Source organism: Solanum dulcamara, chromosome 5, assembly GCF_947179165.1.
Source record: "Solanum dulcamara chromosome 5, daSolDulc1.2, whole genome shotgun sequence".
In the NCBI taxonomy this organism is placed as follows: domain Eukaryota; kingdom Viridiplantae; phylum Streptophyta; class Magnoliopsida; order Solanales; family Solanaceae; genus Solanum; species Solanum dulcamara.
Window position 1 is genome coordinate 50,556,882 of NC_077241.1, and position 25,983 is coordinate 50,582,864.

A 25,983-nucleotide genomic window follows, 5' to 3' on the forward strand; every position below is an offset into this window, starting at 1 on the left:
AATAAAGTTATTTAATACTGAGCTTAAATGGTATACAATAATTTTTTATTTCCAGACAAGTCATACATGTGCAACGCATGCGCAGAGAAACTAGTATATATATATAGAGAGAGAGAGAGCTATTAAAATGGGTTGGCCCAACCAAATCCAACCCTAAAGGGCTAGCGAGTTAAATGAGTTAGGACGAACTAACTCTTTTAACTAAATGTCTATAAAATAGCAATCCAACCCAGCCCTAAGAGGGCTACGGGTTGGGACGGATTAGCCCTTCAATCAAAAGATGAACAATATTAGCCTCTTAAAAAGACTATCGAGCATTGATCAACATAACCCCAAAACAACATATCTAGTGAAATCACACAAGAGGGAAAAAATTCACATAACACCAATACGTAAAAAATTCACATGTCCATTAGTTCCACACACTTTAGTGGAATACTTACAAAATAATAGAACATGCAAGATACAATAGTTAACAATCATAAGATTCATCATAACAACATGCATTACATGATCATTTTTTCATACACTAGACAAGAAAGGAGAAACAAGAAATTAGGCATAAACACAAAAGTAAAAGAGGTCAAAGATTCATAGTTATAATCATTTCAATTGCCTAGTTGCTGAAGATTTGATAAAATAAAATACTACTTAAAATATATATAATAAATATTTTAAAAATTCATGACCCATGGCCAGCCTCGGAGGCTCGTGGGTTGAGCCCTTGAGGCTGACAGGTCAAATGAAACTGGGCTAAAAAGCCTTGTTTCTAAATGAGCTGAAAAAATTTAGCCCAATCCTACTTAATTCAAGGATTGGATTGGATCGGCCTCGCAGGCTATGCCCATTTTGACAGCTATATATATATATATATATATATATAAAGTAACTTTCAGCAAGTATAATGTATAAAAAATTTACCCAAAAATGCAATTTTTTTATAAGTTCAATCCAAAATCCAATCTGTAATTCAAGAATCCAAAAAAATCGAATCGAAGTTTGGATTCCAGTTATTCCATAACAATTGTCTGCCCTAATTCTATTAACGATAGTTTTTCCATAGATAGAAAGCACAATCTGCAGGGTGTTTACTCCAGAGGCAATAGGAACTTTCAAGCCCTTGGTTTTCTTTGTTTCATGTGATTTCCCTTTTTCGTGCATAGTGGTCACGTTAAGTCTCAATGGTGTAGAAAGGGACTCAATGTCTTTAGGCCACAAGAAGGCACCCAATAGCAAAGAGAGCACAATTCAATCTAATGTATCAAATTAAACTCAGTGGCCTGTTTATTACTACTACAAGTTGAGATTAATTATGTGAAAAGAAAAACTCAATACTATCTAAAAGACAATATCCAAGTCCAACCAATTCGCCAGTATTTTAGTACAATTTGGTGTAAGCATCAAATGCCAGAGTTTTTGCTATATAACTGTTTAGTAGACGATCAGAAACCTGAAATGGAAAAAACGAAACTTCGGCCAAACTACCTTCTCACCTGGACAAAAATTCTGGCAATTTTCTCTAGTATTTTATCAATGACGAATTGCCTGATTGATAGAAGTAAAACTAAGATTACAACAACAAACCCAAAGTTCTGAAGAGGAAGAAAGAATTTATCTTTCTCTTCTTTCTTCGTTGAAGAGCTCCTAACGTGTTTCCAACATCTTTGATGTGCTTGGCTGGAGGGTTCACACCCTTCCTGACAAATAAAGCAATAAAGAAGCCTTCCTTGTCCTCTACGAGATCGGTTCTCAGCACATGTTGAGCTGTGTAAAAAATAAAAATAAACATATGCAACTGAAGAAGTTCAACTGATGAAGAACCACAAGGGGCTAACTTAGATATTTAAGAGGAGCATTGGGAAGGAAGGACGAGAGTGTATCAGTCCAAAACAGGAAGCTAGTTTCAAAATGGAACTGAGTTATTGTTCTTCAGGATGGTACTGTATGTATTTACAGACATCTTCTGTGGCTGGCTTTGTGAAGATAAATGACGCTTAACTTCTAAAAGAATATAATCGCAACAGTTTCAGTAAACCAACCAGATCTAGCTTAGACTATAAGCAATTGAACACGAAAATATATGATGCCTGGAAATGCTTATTAGAGCACTTTAAAACTGTAAGAACAATATTCTTTCTTTCACTGTGCTCTTTCTTTATTTGTCTAGTTTGACCAACTTTTGGGAGGCAGTTTGATAATAAGGACTAGGGTCAAGTAGGCACCCATAAAGGAAGCTTGTGAGATATGATCACTTACATCCATCAAAAATTGGATGACCTCGGCGAGGCCATTGGGGAAAGATGGTTGTCAGTTCAAAACCATAAGAAGAAGCAAGAGGCAGAACAGATCTGATGACATCTTCATTCTCAACTTGGTTAATAGAACATGTGCTGTAAACAATTCTCTCAACAGCTGGAACTACATCAAGATGAGACGGTAAATTGATCAGTCGCATGCACAAACATACATGAATTTGCCATTTGTGGTAAAAAAAAAAAAAAAAAAAACAAACAAATTAGAAACAATGTCACAAATCTCACAAGATAATGCATGTTCCAAAGCCTTTCTCTGGAAAGCAGCGAGCTTTTGTAGTCTATTTACATCAGAGTCTGCAAAGTTTTTTTCAGAACAATAGATTAAAAGGAGATAAGTAAAGGGTTTGGTTACACAAAGGATATGGAAATGAATACACAAAGAGCAAAGTCACCTGCAGTATATGAGGGGAGCAGGTGATCTAATCTATCAACAGCAGTCCCAGATCCTGAACATGATGGATCTAACAGTATTGCTTGAACCTGGTGGTCGGTTATGTGTTAAATAAAGGGATTCCATTCAAAAATCCAAACAGAAAACAGAGGGTTACAAAGTTCAAACCATGCTTGCTGAAAATGTGAACTGGCTACTTACTTTTTTGTAAAAATTGTCACCAGTCTGGAAAACTAATTAGAGTGCAGTCCAGAATTACCCCTGATCAAATATCTATCTTCATGGTTATACCAGCACTGACTGATATTCTGTTTGTTTTTCACACTGTCCAGAAACAGGAAGGATTGTCTCTTTTTTATGCTTGTTCTGGATACACTCAAATCATATGCCTATATATAAGTGTTTCTTCAACAAATTAACAATGAAGAATCAAAGGCTTTGTCATATTCAATCAAAGTGTTACCAACTCATAGTTGAGGAGAGATTGCCCTCTTCTCCAGTCTGTTATCTATTGTATCAGAGAATCATTTGATACAAAAAATGGATCATGTACATAAAACTAACAAGCTTTACAAATTTATTTTTCCCTATCAATCACGTTTGTGAAATAGGTCAACTGATTACTTTATTCCAGTGTTGCAAGTTAAATAGATTGATTAACTGGACAGAAAGTAATAGATTCCATTTAGTAAGTTGATAACATCTAACAATCAACATATCATTCCCCAAAAAATGTCTTCTATGTTTACCTTTGAGTACGCTGGATCCTCAGGACTTATGTTTAAGAAATCCTCATTCTTGACTTCCACGTCTTAGGACAAGTTAAGTTATTGAGGCATATTCCAACAACAATGAAACAAAAACCAATTAGACAAATTATTATATAACTAACTGGTTTTAGGAATTACTTGAAATTGGGAATTGAAACAGCTAAAGATATCTACAATTCCAAAAGCCATATTTCCTCAAAAATAAACTTCAGACACCTAATGCAGAGAGGTGTTTATGGTATTACAAGTCAAAACGCCGTATAGAAACTAATAACTCCATCCAGTTTGAGTGAAAAATTGCGAGATTACTGGAATTACTTGAAGATGGGATAATTTAAACAAAAACAAGGATCCACAGTTTAGGGCTTCCAATACACTTTTGGTATATGTCCATCTAGAAATCAAGTGATGGTTAAATTTGCTCTCAATCAATCTTATGTTAGAAGGTGGATAGGATACCAAAAAGCTATTAAAAGGATACTAGTCGCTCCAGCCAGTTCAACAGTGTCCTTCAGACGTTTAACCCTTTCTTTATTAAGTTCACAAGCTATTATCTTTCCATTTCCCTTCATAAGAGCAGCTAGATGAACAGTTTTGTTCCCTGGTGCCGCACATGCATCGATGACCTTCACAAGATATTAAACAACCATGAACAACAACCAAGTGGAAAATGAAAATCTAGAGAACCTAACTACTCTTTTTCCATGTAATTACCTCCCATCTCGGTTTAGGCCCAAGAGCAACTGCAATCATGGAACTTGCCTTACCCTATTGGAACCAGGGACATTAATAGCATGTCAATGCAAGCTAGAATAGAACCCAAAAGAGGGGAAAGGGTTGCATAACAAGAAACTCCTTCATTGTATTCACATCAAAATTCCATTCTAAGAAAAGAAAGAGAATCTTGCACCTGCAGAAAGACACTTCCACTTTTCACCAAAGGATGATCATGCAGGTCAGTCCTTGGGGGGAAAATCAACAGGTCAGGAACCATTGCATCCTGACAAACCTATCCAATGTCCGAAAAATAAACATAAATAAACTTTATAATAACGAGAATACAGCACCAATAAGAAAGTAAAACGGCATTCTATCTTTATTCTTGACCGATTAATCGGTTCTTCAAAAAAATCTATCAGACCGTGGAGAATGATTTGATCAATGAATATTTGATTGTTTCTTCAATGCTGAATTGATTCACACTAGTTCTTCAATCTTTTGTAGAAATAAGGACACAAATACAGCAAAATGATATCATTGAATTGACAAACATGAAAAGTTTGTGTACTACATACTTTAAAGTATACCAATCTCCAGTAGTTAGTATCTTTAAGTATGCCTTCTACCTCCATACCCCTAAGTGAGGTTCGTTCATCAATTATCAATTGAGAAGCCACTCTTCAAATTCTAGAACAGCTGGAATCACCCCCACCCCCCTCCTCCTTTTCTTCTGAAAGGAAATTTCTTAACTGTAGGACCTCAATATGTTAAAATTTCACCTTTCATCTCAATATTCTAAACAAAACATATACGTCCACCAGAGGACTATCATACCTCCAATACAATGAATAAAAAATCTATAAACTAGTCAGGCAAACAATTCATTAGAGGAAGTACTGCAAAGATTAAGTACAGCAAAGATGATCGTCGGGATCAGATTTTGGTGTAGGATGTTTTGACACAAGGAATTACCTCTGATACATCTTCCACCTATATTCTACCAAGTCAAAATGACACTAAAGTTACTTCAAATTATTTAGGAAGTGCAAAATAACTGCTGCATCTAAGGGTTATATCATACCTCATACTGTTTCTTAAATTCGACCAGGGCAGATTCTACGTCCATCTTCAGAGTATTAACACGAGCATAACGAGGTTTCGGAAGGTCTGCAATGAAAATATAAAACAAGATTCTAGTGACACATCTGAGACTGCTTTTTCTGATCCATATAATAAATACACCAAGTGTAATCCAACACAACTTAGAATATAGACACTTTTCCATCTATTTTTGATGAAGAAAGGATCTTCTCAGTTCAATTATATTTAAAAAGTCTGTTGACAAGTTTGCACTATGTATGTCCCATTGTTGAATCCATAAAGATAACCACCATTAACAGACTAGGAGTCGAACCACGTACCAGAAATCTTATAAGAAGTCATCAAATCTGAGACATGTTTTACTTTCTTTCGCACTAAAAGCTTGGCAAGAGCTGCCTGCAACACATCCTTTTTCTGCAGAAGAAACTTCTCTGCATCACCAGCTAACAAAGCCTCCTGTATAAGATGAAACAATCCCCATAAGCAAGAGCTCAAAGCAATGAAACCCACTGGGGATGCATATTGACAAATACCTGGCCAAAAAGGATGTCATACAAGATTATATACATTAATTCTTCTTGCCTCTGCAACAACATTAGCAGCAAAATTAGTGCATAATTGAATTAAAGAGAATTAAAATTCCAGTCAAGATATTCCGGAAGTTTGTATCTTGACTACGTCCAAACCATTCTATAGATTACCGTAATGTATTGCTATATGTTACTAACATTTTTCCTTCCAAAACACTGGCAAAGTTCCATAACAAAATCTCGGATTTCCCGATTGCTGCTTACAGTTTATATGGATGTTTCATATTCAATAATTCATTCATTACTTTTGTGCAGACAAATCCAAACTATTACACACCAAAGATGTCTATCCAACATGTAAAATAGTTGATGTAAACAGGATTACGGGTTATGTTAAGACCATAGTACTTCAGGAAAGCAAGTGAAAGATGAGTAAGGAGAAACTAGCTTACCTAGGTGGTTGGCAGTAGAAACATTTAACTGAGCCTACAGTTAAAAAGGAAATTAAAGAATAATAAGAACTCTCCTATGCTTTTGAAAATTGAGTCGAGCTGCTTGCCTGGTACACTGGATTATTTGAAGCACAAACACCATAATTTACTTGTTAGTTCATATTCATGTTAAAACTGTTGTTCTTGGGATTGTGAAATATCAATAAGCAGCACGCAAGAAACAAGTTTATTTTGACATGAACAAAAAGTTTAGAGGTTTCCAAGATAAACTTGAAAATGGCATTGATCACTAAGAAAAGATTATAATTGACTACTTATGCCACACAGATAAAATCATTAATTATTTGGAAAATTTATGCAACTTATGCTCTTCCCAGAAAGGCATCAGAAAGCTATTTAGATTGGATAACCTATGTCGACTTGATATTTCGGAGATGTTGGCACTTTTGGCACCTGCCGTCTGTCGATAACTTTATTTTATTTAATCAACATAAGATGATGAAATATAATTAACTATGAAAAAAATTGAAAAACAAAATAACAGAAGACATACAAATGAGGAACAGGTATGCATGCGTCGAACACGGGCTATTCAGAATATTACTCGAAAAGAGAGAAAACGGAAAAGAGGAAGATCTTCAAGTAAAACAACAACAACAACACGCCAAGTGTAATCCCACAAGTGGGGTCTGGGGAGGCTAGGATGTAAGCAGACCTTACCCCTGCCTGTTGGGTAGGTAACAAGAATTTCTCATGTTCAACAGTTAAATCCCTATACTATGCAATGAGAGAAATCAAAGTACCAAACTCTAACAATCAATGAAAATTCAGAAGTTGAAAATATTCCTAACCTTCCACTTGCTACTCAGCACATTGGCAGTGTGAAAGACATCCTTGATAACGGGAAGATCTGCAACAAGGAAGAATCCAGAACATTTGCAATTATGAAGCCAAGGGATGGACCTTTTCCGTAGATATGGAGATAGCATGATTTTGAGTCACTGAGTTACTATCAGTGCTTTTAAAAGAAAAAAGGCACAAAAAGCTTAAACTAGTAGTGAAATCGTTTGAACCATCAAAGTTGAAAAAAGATATGAGGACTTTTGAAACTAGTAGTCTTAAACAACGTCATAATATATGTGTGGCTATAAAGCTTCCGAAACTTCTGGCCTTAAACATATCATAACTTTTGTGTGGGTATAAAAGCTTCACATTAAGGTCTTTTAGAATATTGTTAACTGTTATGGGTAAAATGAAAAGTGTAAAGTTTCTAGTTTTCAAATATATAAATGTGTCACTCTTTTTGAAATGGACTAAGTGTCACATAAACTGGAATGGATGGAATAATAATGATAATAATCCAACTCCTCAAAGTTAAGATTCAAAAGAACCGGCCGTTTATTGTTGAGATCACTTTGTGCATCATTGTTTCAAGTGCACACTTCTCTGAAACACATGTCTTTACTCATAAATTGAAAACCCTTCGCTTCGCATTGCTCCATCAACTTAAGCTTTTAATAGCACATTTTGATACTTAAGCTATTTAAAAAAGTAAATAGACTCCGATATGTTATGGTAAAGTCCTTGAGATTTCAAAATTCAAAAGACTACTTTGCGCTACTTACGTACATGTACTAGTGATTGTTTGATAAGATCACAAAGAAAAAAACCGAAAACAATTACTAAAATAAACCTCCAAGAGACAAGCTATGAATCATATATTCACTAGCACTTAGCAGCTGGAAATTTGGTAAAAGCCCTTCAGCAAATTGCCTAATTATTAACTGTATTCACTCTTCTTTTAGCTCCCTAGATTCATCTCGATTACTTGCCCGTCAAACAACTTTATTTTTCTCTTAAACTCCATATCTAGTCAAATACTATAAGAAAACAGGATTTTCAAAAATAAACAAGGCATACGCTCTAACAAGTATTATTCTGTGGGTGAACTTACATTTGAGTGTTTGACAAACCAAAGCATAAGTAGCTCTTTTGTTCCTCACAGAGGGACTATACACCAGCGACTTGATGGACCCAACGGCTCGGCGCCGGGCGTCTCCTTGTAGAATAGTTCGCAAAACCTTTGCAGCTTCTCTGCGTGCAAAGATCCCTGAGCGCTCGGCGCTGCTCAGACGCTTCTGGTTCGGCTTCTTCGCCGCCGGTTTGGTATCCCCTTGCGCCTTCTTCCGCGACATAGTTTCGAGTCTCCGGCTGGTCACTGTGTAGAGTGAAGAAAGAAACTGTTAATGGGCTTTGGGCTAAATGTTCTGGGGACAATTAAGCTAAATGAACCATCCGTCATAAATCATTAGCTAAAATAATTCAATTATCAATGTTTTCCAAAAAATGGTCCTTACTCATTCGGTACTTTTCAATTACAAGTAAAGTGCAATTCACGCTTCCTCCTATGTCTTCTTTGGTCTTCTTCTTCTCGCCATTAGTGGCCTCTTGTTCCTTATTTCTCATATTCAAAGATTGACTTGCCGTAAACATGAATTATTTGAGTAAATAATATATTAAAATATTTAAAATATTAAAAAAAGTTCATATCTAAATTTTGGGATTGTTTAGAGAAGATTTAAGTTGATTTGAGATTGAAAAATAATGAGTTTGTAATGTATAATTTATTGTATCAATAATGTATATACATCTCTAATATATAGTTATACATTATCTATACACGAATATATATTATTTATATGATATGGATACATTATATATACCTATCGATATATTACATACATATGACTATTTTGTTGAAAATAATTTTTGTTGCATATACATATATTGCTAATTTTTAGCTATTTTTTGTGTAAATAAAAATTTGGTTATAATTGGTGCAAATAAAACTATTTTATTTATATTTATGAAATTTATTCGCTATTTGATTCAGAATAACATGGATTCGCGATGTTTTTACATGATATTTTAGAATTTAGCCAGTGTTTTAAATGTTTGGACAAACATATCCTATTTTGTTGGTGGGTTTCTTGTATAAGTAACAAAATCTCTTTTCAACAAAATGGTCATATGTACATATAATGTATCAATATTATATAAATAGTATATAGTTATATATATAATGTATAATTATGTAACATAATGTATATAAATCTAGATACATTGTTTTAACAATATATATATATATATATATATATATATATATATATATATATACACATCAATATACTGTTGTTTGTATAATATTTATATATAGATTTTTTCTTAGTCTTGACCAACTCTAATTTCCTCTAAAGAATCCTAAATTTTAGATATGAGTTTCTCTCAATTTTTCGAGTACTTTGATGTATTATTAACTCGAAATAATTCACGTTTACGTCACGTCGAATTTTAAAATCAGCATTTATATTATTTTCCTTTGGAAGCGAATCACAAATTCTTAGAGCAACTCGGTGTCTCCTTGAGATCCGAGTGCTTGATGGGAATGTCGTCAGTTTTGTTGCATCTGAAAAGTCGAGTTTGGTCTAGTTGAGCATTGACTTAGAGTCCTAGGACCTTAGTTTTTCGTTTTGGGAAAATAGGTCTAAAAGTTGAATTTTAGGTCAGAAAGGGGTCCGGGAGGGTAATTTCGTCATCACGGCCCATTTCGGAAATTTGACGATTCCATTGAGTATGGAATGTCAAATTCAGTGTGGTAGCATATGGTTTATTTTTATCGAACTCCAAACGAATCTCGAGAATTTGATCGGAGGCATTTTTGAGTTGGTGTTTCTATTATTTTCTGCTATCTGGAGTGGTGCCTGCTTAATGGTTCTTCACAATCACGACCGTGCAATGAGTTGTCCTTGAGGGAGTACTTCGCGATCGCGGAGAGGTCGTCATGTTCCTGATGCACAATGTCCTTGTGCTTCGCAATCGCAGACAGACATCTCGCGTCCATGATAGTCTATAACCTTGTGCTTCGCGATCATGAGATTTAGTGGCCCGTGATCGCGATGAGTAATTTGGCGTCCTTGAATAGTAACTTCGAGAAATAGACCCTTTTCCAAATTCCACCATTTTCACTTGTTTGGAGCATTGGGGGAGATGATTTTGAGTCAATCTTTTGTGGATTTTCGCTTGGGTAAATTCATTTAACATTCCTAATTCGTTACCTATCAATTTTATCTTCTTAAATCATTGTAAAATCAAAGTTTCAAATGAATTTTGGGGTTTACTCCTAAGCTTTAATATCGGATTTCATTGATTTTTAGACGATTTCTTGAGAAATTTTAATGGGGTGTTCAACCACAAACTCCCCTTGATGTATAAAATATGTTTTAAAAATAAAATTTTAAATTCACCCTTTTTGATTTGGAGCAATTTTTGGACGATTTTGACCTTGATTCTAAAACCTAGCAATATGGTATTATTAGTCTCCTTTGATGAAATCTTATCATTCTTGATAGTGGGCAATCGTTTCAGAGTCGATATTAGTCAGTTGAGCTCCGGTTAGAGTGTTCGTGCGAAGTTTCAGCATTCGAGGTATGTTTGGCAATTCTTCTTTGAGACTCGAATTGGGTAATTAGAAATCGTATGTTATAGACTTTGTGAAGGGTGTAACATGATTTAGGACTGTTAATTTATTTTATGATGCTCGTGTGGGGGCTTATTTGTGTTGTTTAGCCCATGTGAGGAGCCTTATTTACTATCTTATTTGCTTTGAGAGCATGTGATTCATGAGTTGCCTATGAAAGAGGTTTGAGCAAATTATTTGACTTTTAATGCCTGCCTTGAGTCGAGGGGGGGGTTGATCATACTTGAGTATTGAAACGTTTTCAAAAGGAGCAAACACTTATTTCAACATATTTCCTTCACATTACTATCTATTGAGGATGTATATCATGTTTAAGTTGAGTTTGAGAACTTTGAACCTTATATTACATGTTGAGTTGAATATTGCCTCCATACCATGTGTGTTTGATGCAGTCATCCTCATTCATCATATCATTAATTTTGGGGAATTGAGAACTGTGAAAATTCTTTTTGAGAAAGAAAATGTGACATTTTTTTATATTTTTGACCACGAGCTATGTGGTAATTTGATGAGATAATAAGATTGTGATTTGGTATATGTGTGTGTTTGATGCAGTCATCCTCATTCATCATATCATTAATTTTGGGGAATTGAGAACTGTGGAAATTCTTTTTGAAAAAGAAAATGTGACACTTTTTTATATTTTTGACCACGAGCTATGTGGTAATTTGATGAGATAATAAGATTGTGATTTGGTATATAGACTGTGAGTCCCCCATGGGTCCTTGTCTAGAAGCTTTAGCTCGACAGGTGTATATGACAGAATGTGTGATTCCACTGTACCACCACATCATTGCATCATCATATTGCATTGCATTGCATTTCTATTTGTACTACATGATCTACTTTCTTAGTTGTGATACTGAAATGTCTTTATGTGTTTACTTTATTTGCGTCATTCTATATAAATTAGCGGCACTGATGCCAGAATGGAACTTTTTTATGTGCAGATGGAAGTATTTCTTAGTTTATTTCATAGGTTTGATTAATTCCTTATACTCAGTCGGTCAAACCTACTAGGTACATGCAGGTTGTACTCACTCCTACTTCTGTTGTAATGATCCCGTTAGGTCATTTTGAGAATGAGTCCTCTCTTTTTCATAAAACACTCTTTAAGTAAAGTTAAATTGAAATGTTAGGACAATTTGGTAACTACGGTTATTAAGTTGACAGATAATTTTACATAAATAATTTAATTGATGGGCTAAACTGTTAATTTATTTAAATATTATATTGACTTAGCCTATATATTAAAATAGGTTAGTGGAAGATTATCATTTTTAATACTCAATTAAGTAGAAAAGAAACGAAAGAAGAAAAGGCTTATCGTGCGGCGACTACGAAACAAAGACATGATATTCTTCAGGTAAAAGTCCACCTGATGATTCCTCTTTTGTTTATTAATTCATGTGTATATATATTAGTGTAAAAGAGTATGACTATCTACTATTACTAAATGGTTAGAGTTAGTAGTTTTGGCATAATATTGACAAAAATTGGGTTAGATGTTGCTACTGCAACATGCCATCGGTGGAAGGCAGAAAAAGTCTTCAATCATTGACAATTAATGTCAAATGATTGAGACAAGTGGGTAGTGCAGGTCATAATTAAAAGTTAGGGAAGTTGGCACACTTACTACCATTGGTTTTCGTAACCAGTGTATTCTATTTTGGTTATTATTATTTTGTTATCAAATTATAAATTAAGTTTTGATATATTGAGATAGGTAATTAAATGTTAGGTGTATTATGTTTTATGAGTTTCATTAGATTTATGATACTGGGGATATTGGAACCTAACCCTAGGCTTAAAATTTAGAAAATATGAGAGTTGACATTTTATTTGACATCAACGTTGGAAACTTGATTATAGATTTTGGTGAGTTTTGGGTCTAGGCTAGACATATGATAATATGAGTGTTGTTAGTTTCAAAATCTTATTATGATTATTTATTTGACTAGATTACATTGATTTGGAGGCCCAAAGAAAAGGGAAGGCTCAAGTCCCGGAGTGATTGCTTGATTATTTGAGCCAAATAAACTTCTAAACCTCAGTTTAAGCTTATAGATGCTAGTATTTCCTTGTTATGTGCATTGGGGAGTAATGAGAATTGGACTGGGTTATTGACTGTATGATTTATCTTAAAAATGGAGATGAGGGGTATAAAATGTCAATGTAATGACGTGTATTAGTGTGATCGATGTGATGAGATTATTGACTTATTTTGGACATGTGAAGGGACTATAATGATATGAGATGTGAAAATTATTATTGATATCATGCTATTATTGTGACTTATATGAACCTTAATTGATTGTATTGGTTCTGATATATTGTGCTAAGACTGGAGAATGATATGAAATAAAAGAGTTGGGCCATACGCTCTGTAGCAAGTATTATGAAGCAAAGGAGTCGGGCCACACGCTCTGTGGCAAGATATGATATTGACGGGATGGGCCACACATTTCGTGGAAGGTTACATGGACAGGAATGTCCCCCATGGGTTCCGAACTATTATTCAGCGGATGTGTACTGATAGGACAGACATGCATCATTTCATTACATTGCATCACACCTTTTTGATATTTATAAATTCATGTTTACCCCTTATTTCTCTGTATATGCTGAAATTGACTTGATATTATTCACTTGATAAGACTATTGATGAGTATTTATGGACTGTATTATTATTATTGTGTAAAGTGTAGAGTTGAGCTGGTTTTATGTAGGTTGTAATTAAGGAGGTTCGGTTGGGATGACAAGAGTACTTGTATCTATTGAGCTTTGCTTAGTTTTAGTTATACACTTGCTGAGTACCATCTTGCTGGGTACTCACCCCTTGATTTTACACTTATTTAAATTGTGAGCCTGGATCTGCTTGATCTCCTAGTGTTTCCTATCATATTTGAGACTATCATTTGAGTGTCGAGTTTGCTGTTACATCCATCTAGCGGTCACCTCTTACTCTTTTATTATATTTTATTCCAATTCTAGAGACAAGCACATTGTGACTGTATTTTCTTTCGTACTTCGGTAATGTATTAGTGGCTTGTATACGTGACAATCAATCTTGGAGAAATTTGGGATTACTTACCTATTTTTGACTAAGTTAAACCTTGCTTTATTTTATTTACTTCCACATTTATTTATCGTTTGGTTTTAGGCTGACTTGTCTTGGTGGGTTGAGACGAGTTCAATCACACCCAACTTTGGGTCATGACATTTATGTTCCTTTTTTATGCAGATACTAGTCAGGGTGCCTCACATGGCAGCTGTTTGATCTAGTAGATTTTGCATATTCAGATTAGTGGTGAGATCCTGAAATCCGGATCGCCACTAGTCCTATTCTTCATTTTTCAGTCTTTTGTAGTATTGAGAGACTTGTGATGTATTTTCAGAATCAGACTTTGTATTAGATATTCTTTATGCTTATGACACCATGTTTTAGGATATTTTCGTTGTTGTCTTCATTTCCCTTTATATTTTGGCCTGATTTCCCCTTTGGGAGTCTCGTATGAGTTTTATTTTTAGGCTTACATATCAGATTGGGTATTGGGATGTGTGTCATCATGACCTCGATTTTTGAATCGTGAAAAGCATGTACAACGGAATTTGCAAGGGGCCCAAACAATTTAATAGAATGTTCGGGTATTAAGTAGTATCATACCCTTTAGTTAGGGTTTCTCCAAATATTTTGAGAAAAAATGATTCAATCTCGTCTGGCTCCCTATCATTGCATTTCACCGCACATGTGTAGTTGTCACATGCTCTTGTGGGTCTATTGTTCCATAAGGTATCTTAAATCTTTTGAATATCAATTTTGTAGTTGCACTTGGCAGGAATGACCACTGAACATATCTTCTTGAGTCTGAGCCTTTCATGGTGCATTTGGACCAATTGTGGTCTTTTTCTTCTTTTCCAAGTTCATTATTGCTTTCAGGTGATTTTTCGATCTAGCAAAGATTTTTGACAAAATGAATTCAACGATTATAATTTTGTCTTGATCATTATTGCTTTCATTATTTTGTATATGACCTTGTTGAGTCTCCTGGTCGTTTGTGGCTTGAGTTTCCCCTAATCAAATTTCATGGATAAATAATATTTTTTTTATTTTTAATGAACTACTCCCAAAATCTATGACCAAATTAAAGTTAAGTGTTTCCAACAAATTTCAGCCACACCTACTCAAAAATAATCATTAAAAATTCTTAGATTTCTTAGTGAAGTTTCGAATGATTCTTTAATTTCTTTTAACTTCGAATTCATAATATTTATAAGAAGAGGTAGTAAAACAAATGTTTCTATAAATTGACATTTAAAAGTAGGCTTTTTTACTTAAATATTAATGTGTTATATTGATTTAATTATAAATTATAATACTATTTTTATTCTTATCAAAAATAGCCTTACTTTTTTTAATCAAAAATAGTTGAATACATATATATACATTTCTAACACAGTTTTATATAATTTGAATAGTATTTGAATATTTAAAATTCAGGTATAATACACATTTAGCATCGTTAATAAGAGATAAAAATAAACAACAATTGCAATTCATTTTAATTCAATATATTATACATATTATATGCATGTTTCAATGTACGTGATAAATATATACTAAAAAATACAAATATATTATAAGCATTATTTATGAATTTCAAGCATTTTAATTCTATATAAATTAGTTTATGTTGTTAGATATGTATAATATTTTTTGTTGATTAACAATTATCGAATTCATAAGAATGTATAATATTGAATTCAAATTGTATTACATCTATCGTTTATATTTAATTCAATTTTAATATAACTTTAATAAAAATTTTCAGATCTTCACCTCTTCTTCTACGATAAATCATTGCCATCAAACCACTGCCAAACTACTATTAGCTTCAAATTACCACACAGTCCATCCACCCACAACACAATCACCAAACTCTCTTTTTCTCCATTTTTTTGGGTGCAAACAACAACTACAACACTGTACTCCACCATCTTCCGTCGTCCTTGTCTTCTTTGGCAAACTCATGATATCAGAGTGATAAATATCCAACACCACAACAATTCATGTCGATCATTGTCTCTTTATGGCTTCATTGAAGATGAACGTTGTTGGAGAGAGTTTTTTCGATCAAATTTGAATGCTAAAGGAGTTCTAACATAGAAAAAAATTAACGTGAAAGAGAAAAGGGAATAAGGACTGGCCATCATCGATTTTCATGGAACTCGCCAGAGCTTGTAGTTTTTAGTTGGAGTTTGATAGCTTTTTGATTTGATTGTCACATTATTTATTATTGGTGGTATTATGGAGGTGAGAACGGAAAATAAAAGTTGGGGTGGTTGTTGTTCATTATTATATTTGTCGGAGAAGCCATTTCTGATGAATTAGACGAAGAAGGAGAGAGGTGAGGAGAGCAATGGGGTGATTATAGCTATTAAAGGTAAGTATAGATAGTAAATTACAATTAAAAAAAATACTCCAAAAAGAATAATAATTAATCTAAAAGAATTTTTTTATGTAAAAATTTTCTTTAAAGTATATCTATTAATATGGGTCGGTGTAGTCCATTTGAAATTTGATGGACCAAGCTGGGCTAGCCCATTATTTGTATGGGATTTAAAACATCCAACTTAATTGATCACTATGTGGGTTGTGGGTCACATCGGGTTAACCCATTTTCTTAAAAAAATATTTGTTTATAATTTTTAAAATTTAAATTCTAATTTAAAATGCTAACATAAATATTTACAAGATAATATTACATGGTCTTACTAGTTACTAACCAAGTCTCAAATGTATCAACAAAATAATCCAAAGGATATTTATTATGTTTGGCTTCATTTGGTTATATGACTTCAATATGAAATCACTGTCATCCTATGCAAATATTTTCAATATAAATTCAAGAAAACGATCTTGTTAGACATAAATCTTCTGCAAAACTAAATAATTTTTGACATGATATCCACTCAAACTAAACAAAAATATTAATAAGCAAACTAAACATTTAATGAGTAACAATACAACTAGCTAATTAAAATACTAACATAATTTATTTCATAGAGCACCATAAAACACAAAAAGATGAGAATATTTCATCCATTAAAATGATGGCTTAAGTAAACTTTGAGTTTGGACTCTTATATTATTTTTAATATTCTATTTTCAATTAGTTTTTTATTTGGCACAGAGTCCGATTCAACCCACCTCACTCAAGCCTCATGGGACAGTGGTCTTACATGGATTAGGCTAAAAAAACTTCGTTCTTAAATTAGCTTCAAAATTATTGGGTTGGACCACCACAACAACCTTAGCCCATATTGACAACTCAAAATATGTGTAACTTATTTTTCTTACGTGAAAAGAATGAAACTACGAAAAAAAATTATATTTGCGGTTGTTGTCACTGCAAATTCTTTCTTGGTACTTGGCATCCGAATGCCAAATCAAATTTATTGGCTAATCGAGTGCAAATGTATTCTTAAAGTGGTAAATTTATGGCAATTCTCATTTTTATAACCACTTGACAGTCTAAACTCCCTACTCCAACTATTTCAGATTTACAATGTTTATTATTATTGAGCACTACTAAAAATCTATGTTTTACCGAAGACAAAAAAGGCAAAAGCCATCGATAATGATGTATTACCAACAAAAATTGAAGGAAAATATATGGTATGATGGAGATGATCAAGTTGGAATTATAAAATTGAAGGAGTTTATTCATTTATTTCGAGGGAGTCCATCAAATAACTAAATTTAAAGTAGAACAATTTTTTTAATTCATTTTCAAGAGTTGAACTCAAGACCTCTAGTTAAATATGAAAGAATCTTATCCATCCCATGGTGTCACTCAGGGATGGAATGTTAATGTAACACTCCAAAATATTCTAACTCAGATCAGCTCAGAAAAATAAAGAAAAGCCTTAAATTTTTCATGAAGTGTAGTTTTACGGATGTCATCTACGACCTATAGATGTAATCTCGGATCGTAGATGGGTTTGTGGAATCAAACTCTTGAAAGTTAGAAATTTAGTTTGACTTTCATGGACCACTATTTGGCCCGTAGAAGTATTTATGGATCGTAGATAACCCCGTGAAAGTAAAGTCCTGATGTAAGATCCTAGAAGTAGGAAGGTTGGAACCAAGGAGGAATTTTCCAAAATGTGGATTGACTTCATGTCCACGAGTCACTATACGACTCGTAGGAATAGGCCGTAGGGTGAGTCCTTGAACCTATTCAAAGGACCATTCTCAGGACAAATACTATGACTCATAGTCCTATCGACGAGTCATAAGGATGATTCATTGCAAAATATCAGAGACCCTCAAAATTTTCATGTTTTCATACCTGCAGGACGAGTCGGCTCGACGACCCATAATCACGATGATAAGTCTTAGAAACAACTTGTAGATGCAGCTTCAGAGATTCAAGACTTCAGTGATTTTTCGTAAGGAATCAAAATGACGATTTGTCAATGGACCTACAACTTGTAGGAGTAAACTTGTAGGGTCAAGTTCCATTTTAACGAAGGGTATTTGTGTCTTTTTTCAAGTTTGGTTCAATGAACCTAGACACTATTATGGCCTAGTTCAAGCCTATAAACACTCATCCCTTTAAATTCCCCTCCTATTTTAAATCATTCTTCAAAATTTTCCTAAGGCAAGACTAAGCAAATCCTCTCAAGGTTCTCCTACAATTTCAAGCTAGGATTTCAAGTTCATCAAGGTTTCTCTTCAATTCTATGTTGATTTCATCAAGGTATGTGGGGATTGATCCATAGGTTCCTTTCACCCAAGGAGTCCCAAGGTTTTCTCAAAAGATCTTTTGAATTTCAATTACTTTAACTTTAGTTTTGATGAATTTCGTTGGATTATTTCAATTACATTTTTAATTGTTATCAGTGATCATTACAAGCATGATTATACAAAAATTACATTATTTCAAGATGAATTACGAATTCCTACGAATTAAGCTATTTCAATCATGGTTATGAAGTTCAAAGATGAGTTTATATGAATTTTGATTATGAAGTTTCATGATTTTCAAATGAAAGCTTTTTTGAATGAAGTTGATATTTATGATTAGATGATGAAAGTTATAATGATGATTAATGATGATCGAAGAAAGTTATTATGGGGTGATAAGGACAATTCCCACAAAAGTTTGTGGATTCCTATGGATCACTAAAGTTAATGAGTTATTCTAATGATTATTTTAATGATGAAGTTAATGATGATACTTCTATATTTTAATGAATTTCATTGGGATATGTACTAAGCATCGAGAGGACTTGTAGGTGGGGTTTGGTCCAGTAACGTAGTTAGTTACCCAAGAGAATCCTAAATGTAACCTAAAGTACCAAACTATGTTGCCCTTATAGGTTGGCTTCATGGCTTAGCTAGTGGATCTACATATAGCTCACAAAGTTAAAGTTGATCTCACAGAGTCTACCTTGGCAAGTAGCCTCTCTCTTCTCGATGTGGAGTTATATCGGATTTAATGTTATAGATCGCATGGTCTTAAGATATTGGTTAAAGGTATTATCCCATATTCAAATTATATGCAAGGATGAAAAAGTTTAGTATGAAGTTTTATGACGCTTTCACCATAGTTTACATGATATTTCAAATGCTTTAAGTTTATTTCATGCTCATTATGTTGGTCATATATCTTATGTTATATTGATCACGCTCATTTACTTATTCATGCATACCTCACATATTTAGTACCTTCTATATAATAATACATATTTTACCTATATTGTCTCATAATGTAGGGAGGAATGATACTCACGCTCCTCACATTCATAGCTAGAGTTGGTTTAGTTCTCAAGAGTTGGTGAATCCTAATTCATTGAGGACATGACTTTTATTTCATGTTGTTATCTCAACTATCTTTCATGGTTTGGGTGAGCTAGGATCTTGTGCTAAGCCCCATCAAAGTCTAGTGTAGAAGCATGCTTAGACGTTAAAATTTGATGTAGTCCATTTTGGACATTGGGATTGAATTTACTTTTCTTTGACTTCTATGTTGAGGTGATTCTTCCATTTATCTTATTATGTTCTTTTATCTTATGTATGTGATGTATGCTAAGATGGCTTGGTTGAAATATTTTGAGTTTCGATCACTGTGTCACATTTAGGTCATAGGCTTGGATCGTGATAAATTTGGTATCATAACACAAGGTTTAGGAGTATACTAGAGAGTCTAACATGCCGCATTAAATAGAGTCTTATTCATTAGTGTGAAACATACCACATCTATGAATAGGAGGCTATGAAGCGTCTTAGAAAAATTTCACTTCTTTCATGATCTATGTCATGTGGTAGAGTGGTACTCTAAGTCTTTCCCTCTAACGCTTGTTCTTTGCGATTTTCAGAAAATGCCTCCGCAAAGATACCCCACTCGAAGAAATATGGTTGAAGAGGGGCAATAAGCTCCAAATAATCCCTTGTATGACCAAGTTACTAATACTGAGTTCCTAGCGACATTTCAGGTGCTTGCTCAAGCCATGATGAAAAAAGAAAATTAGAGAGGTGGTTGCTCCCATAAACCCAAGTGTGGGTATAGTGGTGATAAAGGTTCGTGACTTTATCAGGATGAATCCTTTGGAGTTTTGGGGTTCCAAGGTGGATGAGGATCCACATGAGTTTGTTGATAGCATTTAGAAAATTGTGGAGAGTTTGGGAATTAGCCCGGTAGAGAGGGCAAAATTGGCTACTTACTAATTGAAGGGTGTTTCTTGAATTTGGTTTGGTCAATAGAAGGGTGAGAGGCCTAGAGAAGCGGATCCTTTGACTTGGGAAGAATTTAAAGGGTGTTTCTTGATCGCTTTTTCCCATCGGAGTTGAGAGAGTCCAAGACACAAGAGTTCATCAACCTTAAGAAATGAGGTATGAGTGTGAGGGAGTATGCCCTCAAGTTCACCCAATTGTCAAAATATGCTCCATTCATGGTTGTCGACCCAAGAGCTCGTATGAGCAAGTTCATATCGGGTGTGTCGAAAGTGGTTTCTAAGGAATGTAAGATGGCTATGTTGATTCGAGAAATGGACATCTCTAGACTCATGACCTATGCAGAGAAAATAGATGGTGAAAAGATTAAGGAGAAAACTAAGGAGTCTAAGAGGGCAAGGATCAACGGTGGTAATTCTTCTCATGCTAGGTCCGGAAATGGTGGGCGTCCTCATTTTCGCCAAATATATTTTGGTCAATATTCTTCAAATGCTACTACTCCAAGGTTTGAAAAAGATTGGGTGCCCAACCCCAAGCTCAAGGAGGTTCTCCCATTGGCCAAGTTACCCCTGCATATAATAAATATGGAAAGAGCCGCAAGAGAGAGTGTCTAGTGAGTTTCAATATATGCTATCGATATGGTAAGCCGAGTCATCATCCTAAGGAGTGTAGGGTTAAAGATGGTCATCCTCAAGGACAAGTTGCTCATGGAGGCCAAGTGCAATAAGGTTCTCAAGTGCAACCAAATGGTGGCCAACACTACAATCAGTTTTATGTCCTTCATGGTAGGCAAGAGGTGGATGAGACTCCCAATGTTGTTACCAGTATGTTATGGGTCTTTCACTATGATGTTTATGCCTTACTTGATTGGGGTGCAAATTTGTCTTTTTTTACTCCTTAGGCGGCCATGAGATTTATTTTAGTCCCAAAATATTGTTAGAGTCTTTTTCCGTTTATACTCCCGTAGGTGAGTCGATTGTGGGTAAAAGAGTCTATAGAAGTTTTCGAATTTTGGTTTTCCATATGGTTACTCTATGTGATCTAGTTGAGCTTTGAGATGATCGATTGTAATGTTATGCTTAGTATGGATTGACTATATGCATGCTATGCTTCTATTGATTATAGAATCCGAGTGGTTAAGTTTCAATTTCTAAATGAGACGATCCTACAATGGAAGGGTAGTAATTTGTATTTAAAGGTCAATTTATTTCATGCCTTAAAGCTCAAAAAATGATTTCCAAAGGTTGCATCTACCATTTTGTGAGGGTTAGGAATACTAATTTTTAAACCCCTACTCTAGAGTCGGTCCCTATTGTTAATGAGTTTCCGAATATGTTTCCCGATGATCTACCCGGTGTTTCTCTCGAAAGGGAAATTGACTTTGGCATAAATCTTATTCCTAGTACTCAACCAATTTCTATTACTTCTTACTGAATGGCTCTAGCAGAAAAGTTAAAGGATCAATTGAAAGACTTGTTAGACAAAGGTTTGAGTAGACCAAGTATATCACCATCGGGTGCTCCCATTTTGTTTGTTAGAAAGAAGGAAGGTTCGTTACGTATGTGTATTGATTATGGGCAATTGAACAAAGTAGCCACCAAGAATAAGTATCTAATTTCGAGGATAGATGATTTTCTTGATCAACTACAAGGGTAAAGTTATTTTTCTAAGATTAACCTCCATTTCGATTATCACAAACTAAGGGTGAGGCAGTGTGCTATTCCCAAAATGACATTTCAAAGAAGGTATGTCCATTAGGAATTTTTAGTTATGTGGTTTGGATTGACCAATGCCCTCGCATCATTCATGGACTTGATGAATAAGGTGTTCAAATTATATTTGGACATATTTGGATTGTATTTATTGATAACATTTTAGTTTACACTCAGAATGAGGAGGAGCATGCTAATCACTTGAGGATTGTATTGCAAACTCTAAGGGATAAGAAATTATTTGTCAAGTTCAATAAGTGTGAGTTTTGACTAAGGGAGGTGGCATTTCTTGGTCACATTGTATTCGGTGAAGGGATTATGGTTGATCCTAAGAAATCGAGGTGGTTAAGAATTGGGATAAACCATTGTCTTCATCAGATATTAGAAGTTTTTTGGGCCTAGCTGGATATTATAGAAGGTTTGTGGAAGGGTTTTCCTCCATCTTATCACCTTTCGCTAAGTTGACTCAAAAAAGTGAAGTTATAATAGTCGAAAGCTTGTGAGAAAGGTTTCTAAGAATTGAAGGATCGTCTCACTACCGCTCCTATTTTGAACCTACTGAAAGAGGTCTGATGGTTTTGTTGTGTATTGTGATACTTCAAGGGTAGGACTTGGTTGTGTCTTGATGCAACATAGTAAGATGATAGCATATGCCTCTAGGTAACTTAAGGTACATGAAAAGAATTATCCAGCTAATGACTTTGAACTAGCGGCGGTTGTGTTTGCATTGAAGATTTTAAGACACTATCTATATGGTGTCCATGTGGATGAGTTCACTAATCAGAAAAGTTTAAAATATGTTTTTAAGAAAAAGGCCTTGAACCTTCGGCAAAGGCAATGGCTTAAATTGTTAAAAGACTATGATATAAGTGTGTTGGTAAAGCTAATATGGTTGACGATGCACTAAGTAGACTATCCATGAGTAGTGTTACACATGTTGAAGAAGGTAAGAAGGAACTGGTTAAGGATGTGCATAGGTATGCTCGATTAGGTGTTCGTTTGGTTGACTCCAATGATGGAGGTATCCTTATTCAAAATGGTTTGGAATCGTCTCTTGTAGAGGATGTTAAGGCTAAGCAAGACAATGATCCAGTGTTGGTGGAATTGAAGAAATCGGTTGCCGAAAAATCCATTGACGCTTTCTCCTATGTGGGAGATGGTGTATTTCATTATCAAGGGCGGTTGTATGTTCCTAATGTTGATGGTTTATGATAGTTGCTATTAGATGAGTCCCATAGTTCACGGTATTCAATTCACCCGGGATCCACCAAGATGTATCGTGACTTTAGGGAAGTGTATTGGTGGAATGACATGAAAAAGGACATAACGGATCTCGTGTCTAGGTGTCTAAATTACCAACAAGTTAAAGTTGAGCATCAAAAATTAGGAGGTTTAGCTCAAGACATTGAAATTCATACTTGGAAGTGGGAAGATGTGAATATGGACTTTGTAACGAGTTTTTCTCTTACTAAGAAACAATATGAATCTATTTGGGTGGTTGCAGATCGTATGACTAAGTCGGCTTATTTTCTACCAGTTAAGACTTCTTATAGTACCGAGGACTATGCTAAGTTATTTGTTCATGAGTTGGTAAGACTACATGGTGTTCCCTTGTCCATTATATCAGATTGAGGTACTAAATTCACTTCACATTTTTGGAAGTCATTTCAAAAGGGTCTTGGTATGAAAGTTAAGCTAAGTATCGCCTTCCATCCTCAAACCGACGGTCAAGCCAAAAGAACAATCCAAAATTTAGAGGATATGTTGAGGGAATGTTCTATTGAATTTAAATAAAGTTGGGATGAGAATATACTATTGATTGAGTTTGCCTACAATAATAGTTATCACTCTAGTATCCAAATGGTTCCTTTTGAAGCATTGTACGAGAGAAGATGTAGGTCCCCGGTGGGATGGTTTGAAGTAGGTGAGATGGCCTTGATTGGTCCAGATTTTGTAATGGATGCTATGGATAAGGTAAGACTCATAAGGGAGATATTGAAAGCGGATCAAAGTCATCAAAAGTCCTATTTGGATGTTAGGAAAAGAGTGCTTGAATTTGATGAGGAAGATTGGATTTATTTGAAGGTTTCACCCATGAAGGGTGTAATGCATTTTGGTAAGAAAGGGAAATTGAGTCCTAGATATGTTTGACCTTATCAGATATTGAGGTGTATTGGAAAGATGGATTACGAGTCAGATTTTCCATTTGAGTTGGCTATGGTTCACCCAGTGTTTGATTTTAAGTCATGTTTTATGTTAAGTTCAAAAATCTCATATTCTATACATTTTAAAGTGTCATTATATTAATTTTGGGTTGCTAGTCCTCTTTCTGTGTCTTTTCTATGCTAGTTGAAGCTCATTCGAGGATGAATATTTCCAATGAGGAGATATTGTAAGATCCCGTAAGTTGGAAAGTTGGAACCAACGAGGAATTTCTCAAAATGTGGACAGACTTCAAGTCCACAAGTCACTATACGACTAATAGAGCTACCTACGACTCGTAGGAATGGGCCATAAGGTGATTCCTTGAACTTTTTCAGGACCATTTCCGGGAGAAATCCTACGACTCAACATTATGACTCATAGTCCTATTGATAAGTCGTAAGGACTAATCTTGGATACATTTATGTGCCTAATAACAAATAAAACCCATAATTCATTGATCAAGTTGAGAGCAAATTCCTAGAACTTTGTTCATATTATTGCATTTTTGTATTATTGTAACCAACCAATGTGATTAGACACTTTCAGGGCTGATTAGGAAACAATGAACATTCAAAATATGATCGAATAGAAAGTGGAGCTCAAAGAAGAAGTTGGGAAAACAATATGAAGAAAATACACTATAAGAAAGTATGTTCGCGTCGCGCACTTGACTTCTGAGATTTGATTCCAAAACTTAGAATTTATTTGATGAAACAGTATGGTGTGAGGCAGGTCCGCATCGCGTACCTGGTTCTGCATAGTATAAATTCATGCCGACACAGGAAATGAAAAATTACACTAAACTAAACCAAGTCCGTATCGTGGACTTCAGTGCGTCTACTTTAATTCCATATTTTTAGTGCTATAAATAGCACCTTTAAATATTTTATTTAAAAGTAGATCAGATTGTCGGGTTAAAGTTGAAGAAGACGAAGGAAGAGCTACTTTTGGTGATATTTTCTTCTTTCCTTTCATTTGAATCTAAGTTTTGATGTTATTAATGATTTATGTAAATATGTTATACACCATGAGTGGCTAAATCCCCTTGTTCTTGGGTTGTAGCCAAAAGATGAAGGTTTGAATCTTGTTTGCTTTGATTAAAAATGGGTTTGTGTATGTGATTACTCTTATGTTCTTTTTTTGATTGTTTTAATGGTTTTTCACCATTAGAGAAAAATTTGTTGTCCACCTGGAACTCGGAAGACAGAAAGGGGATAGAACACTAGAATATAAGAAGCATGTTTGTCGTAGAATTGCCTAGAATAATTCATGTATAGAATGACCGTGACACATATCTATACACCATGTTTGGTTACAAAATAAGATGATAAGATTAATGCATTTTTGTTGGTTCATGCTTATCTCCGCTCCACGATGTAGTTAGGCTATCAACAAGAGTAGGCAATTAGAGATCGGAAGATCATAATTGTATAATCAACCTTGTAAACTAGTAATCAAAAACAACCCATTGGATACCAAAGTAAAGGATTTTAGACTGGAAATCTATG

General features: G+C 34.5%; 1 protein-coding gene across 1 annotated transcript; it reads right to left on the reverse strand.

Annotated features, from left to right (window-relative positions):
- Positions 1–1,310: 1,310 nt before the first annotated feature.
- On the reverse strand, positions 1,311–8,753 carry LOC129889203 (25S rRNA (cytosine-C(5))-methyltransferase NSUN5). The gene is made up of 14 exons (XM_055964401.1): positions 8,637–8,753; positions 8,234–8,497; positions 7,131–7,189; positions 5,831–5,881; positions 5,618–5,753; positions 5,278–5,363; positions 4,387–4,485; positions 4,191–4,244; positions 3,958–4,102; positions 3,456–3,517; positions 2,708–2,795; positions 2,541–2,609; positions 2,257–2,418; positions 1,311–1,764 (listed from the first exon to the last, which is right to left on the reverse strand). The coding sequence occupies exons 1-14, from the start codon at positions 8,743–8,745 to the stop codon at positions 1,571–1,573; spliced, it is 1,578 nt and encodes a 525-aa protein (XP_055820376.1). The 5' UTR covers positions 8,746–8,753; the 3' UTR covers positions 1,311–1,570.
- Positions 8,754–25,983: the final 17,230 nt, after the last annotated feature.

Coding starts and splice junctions, on each gene's coding strand:
- LOC129889203 (XM_055964401.1), bottom strand. CDS start 8,745: ATGAGAAATAAGGAACAAGAGGCCACTAATGGCGAGAAGAAGAAGACC. Junction 2,796..3,455: donor AGGATCCAGCGTACTCAAAG/GTAAACATAGAA, acceptor ACCGACCACCAG/GTTCAAGCAATACTGTTAGA. Junction 2,419..2,540: donor TTTGGAACATGCATTATCTT/GTGAGATTTGTG, acceptor ATCTTGATGTAG/TTCCAGCTGTTGAGAGAATT.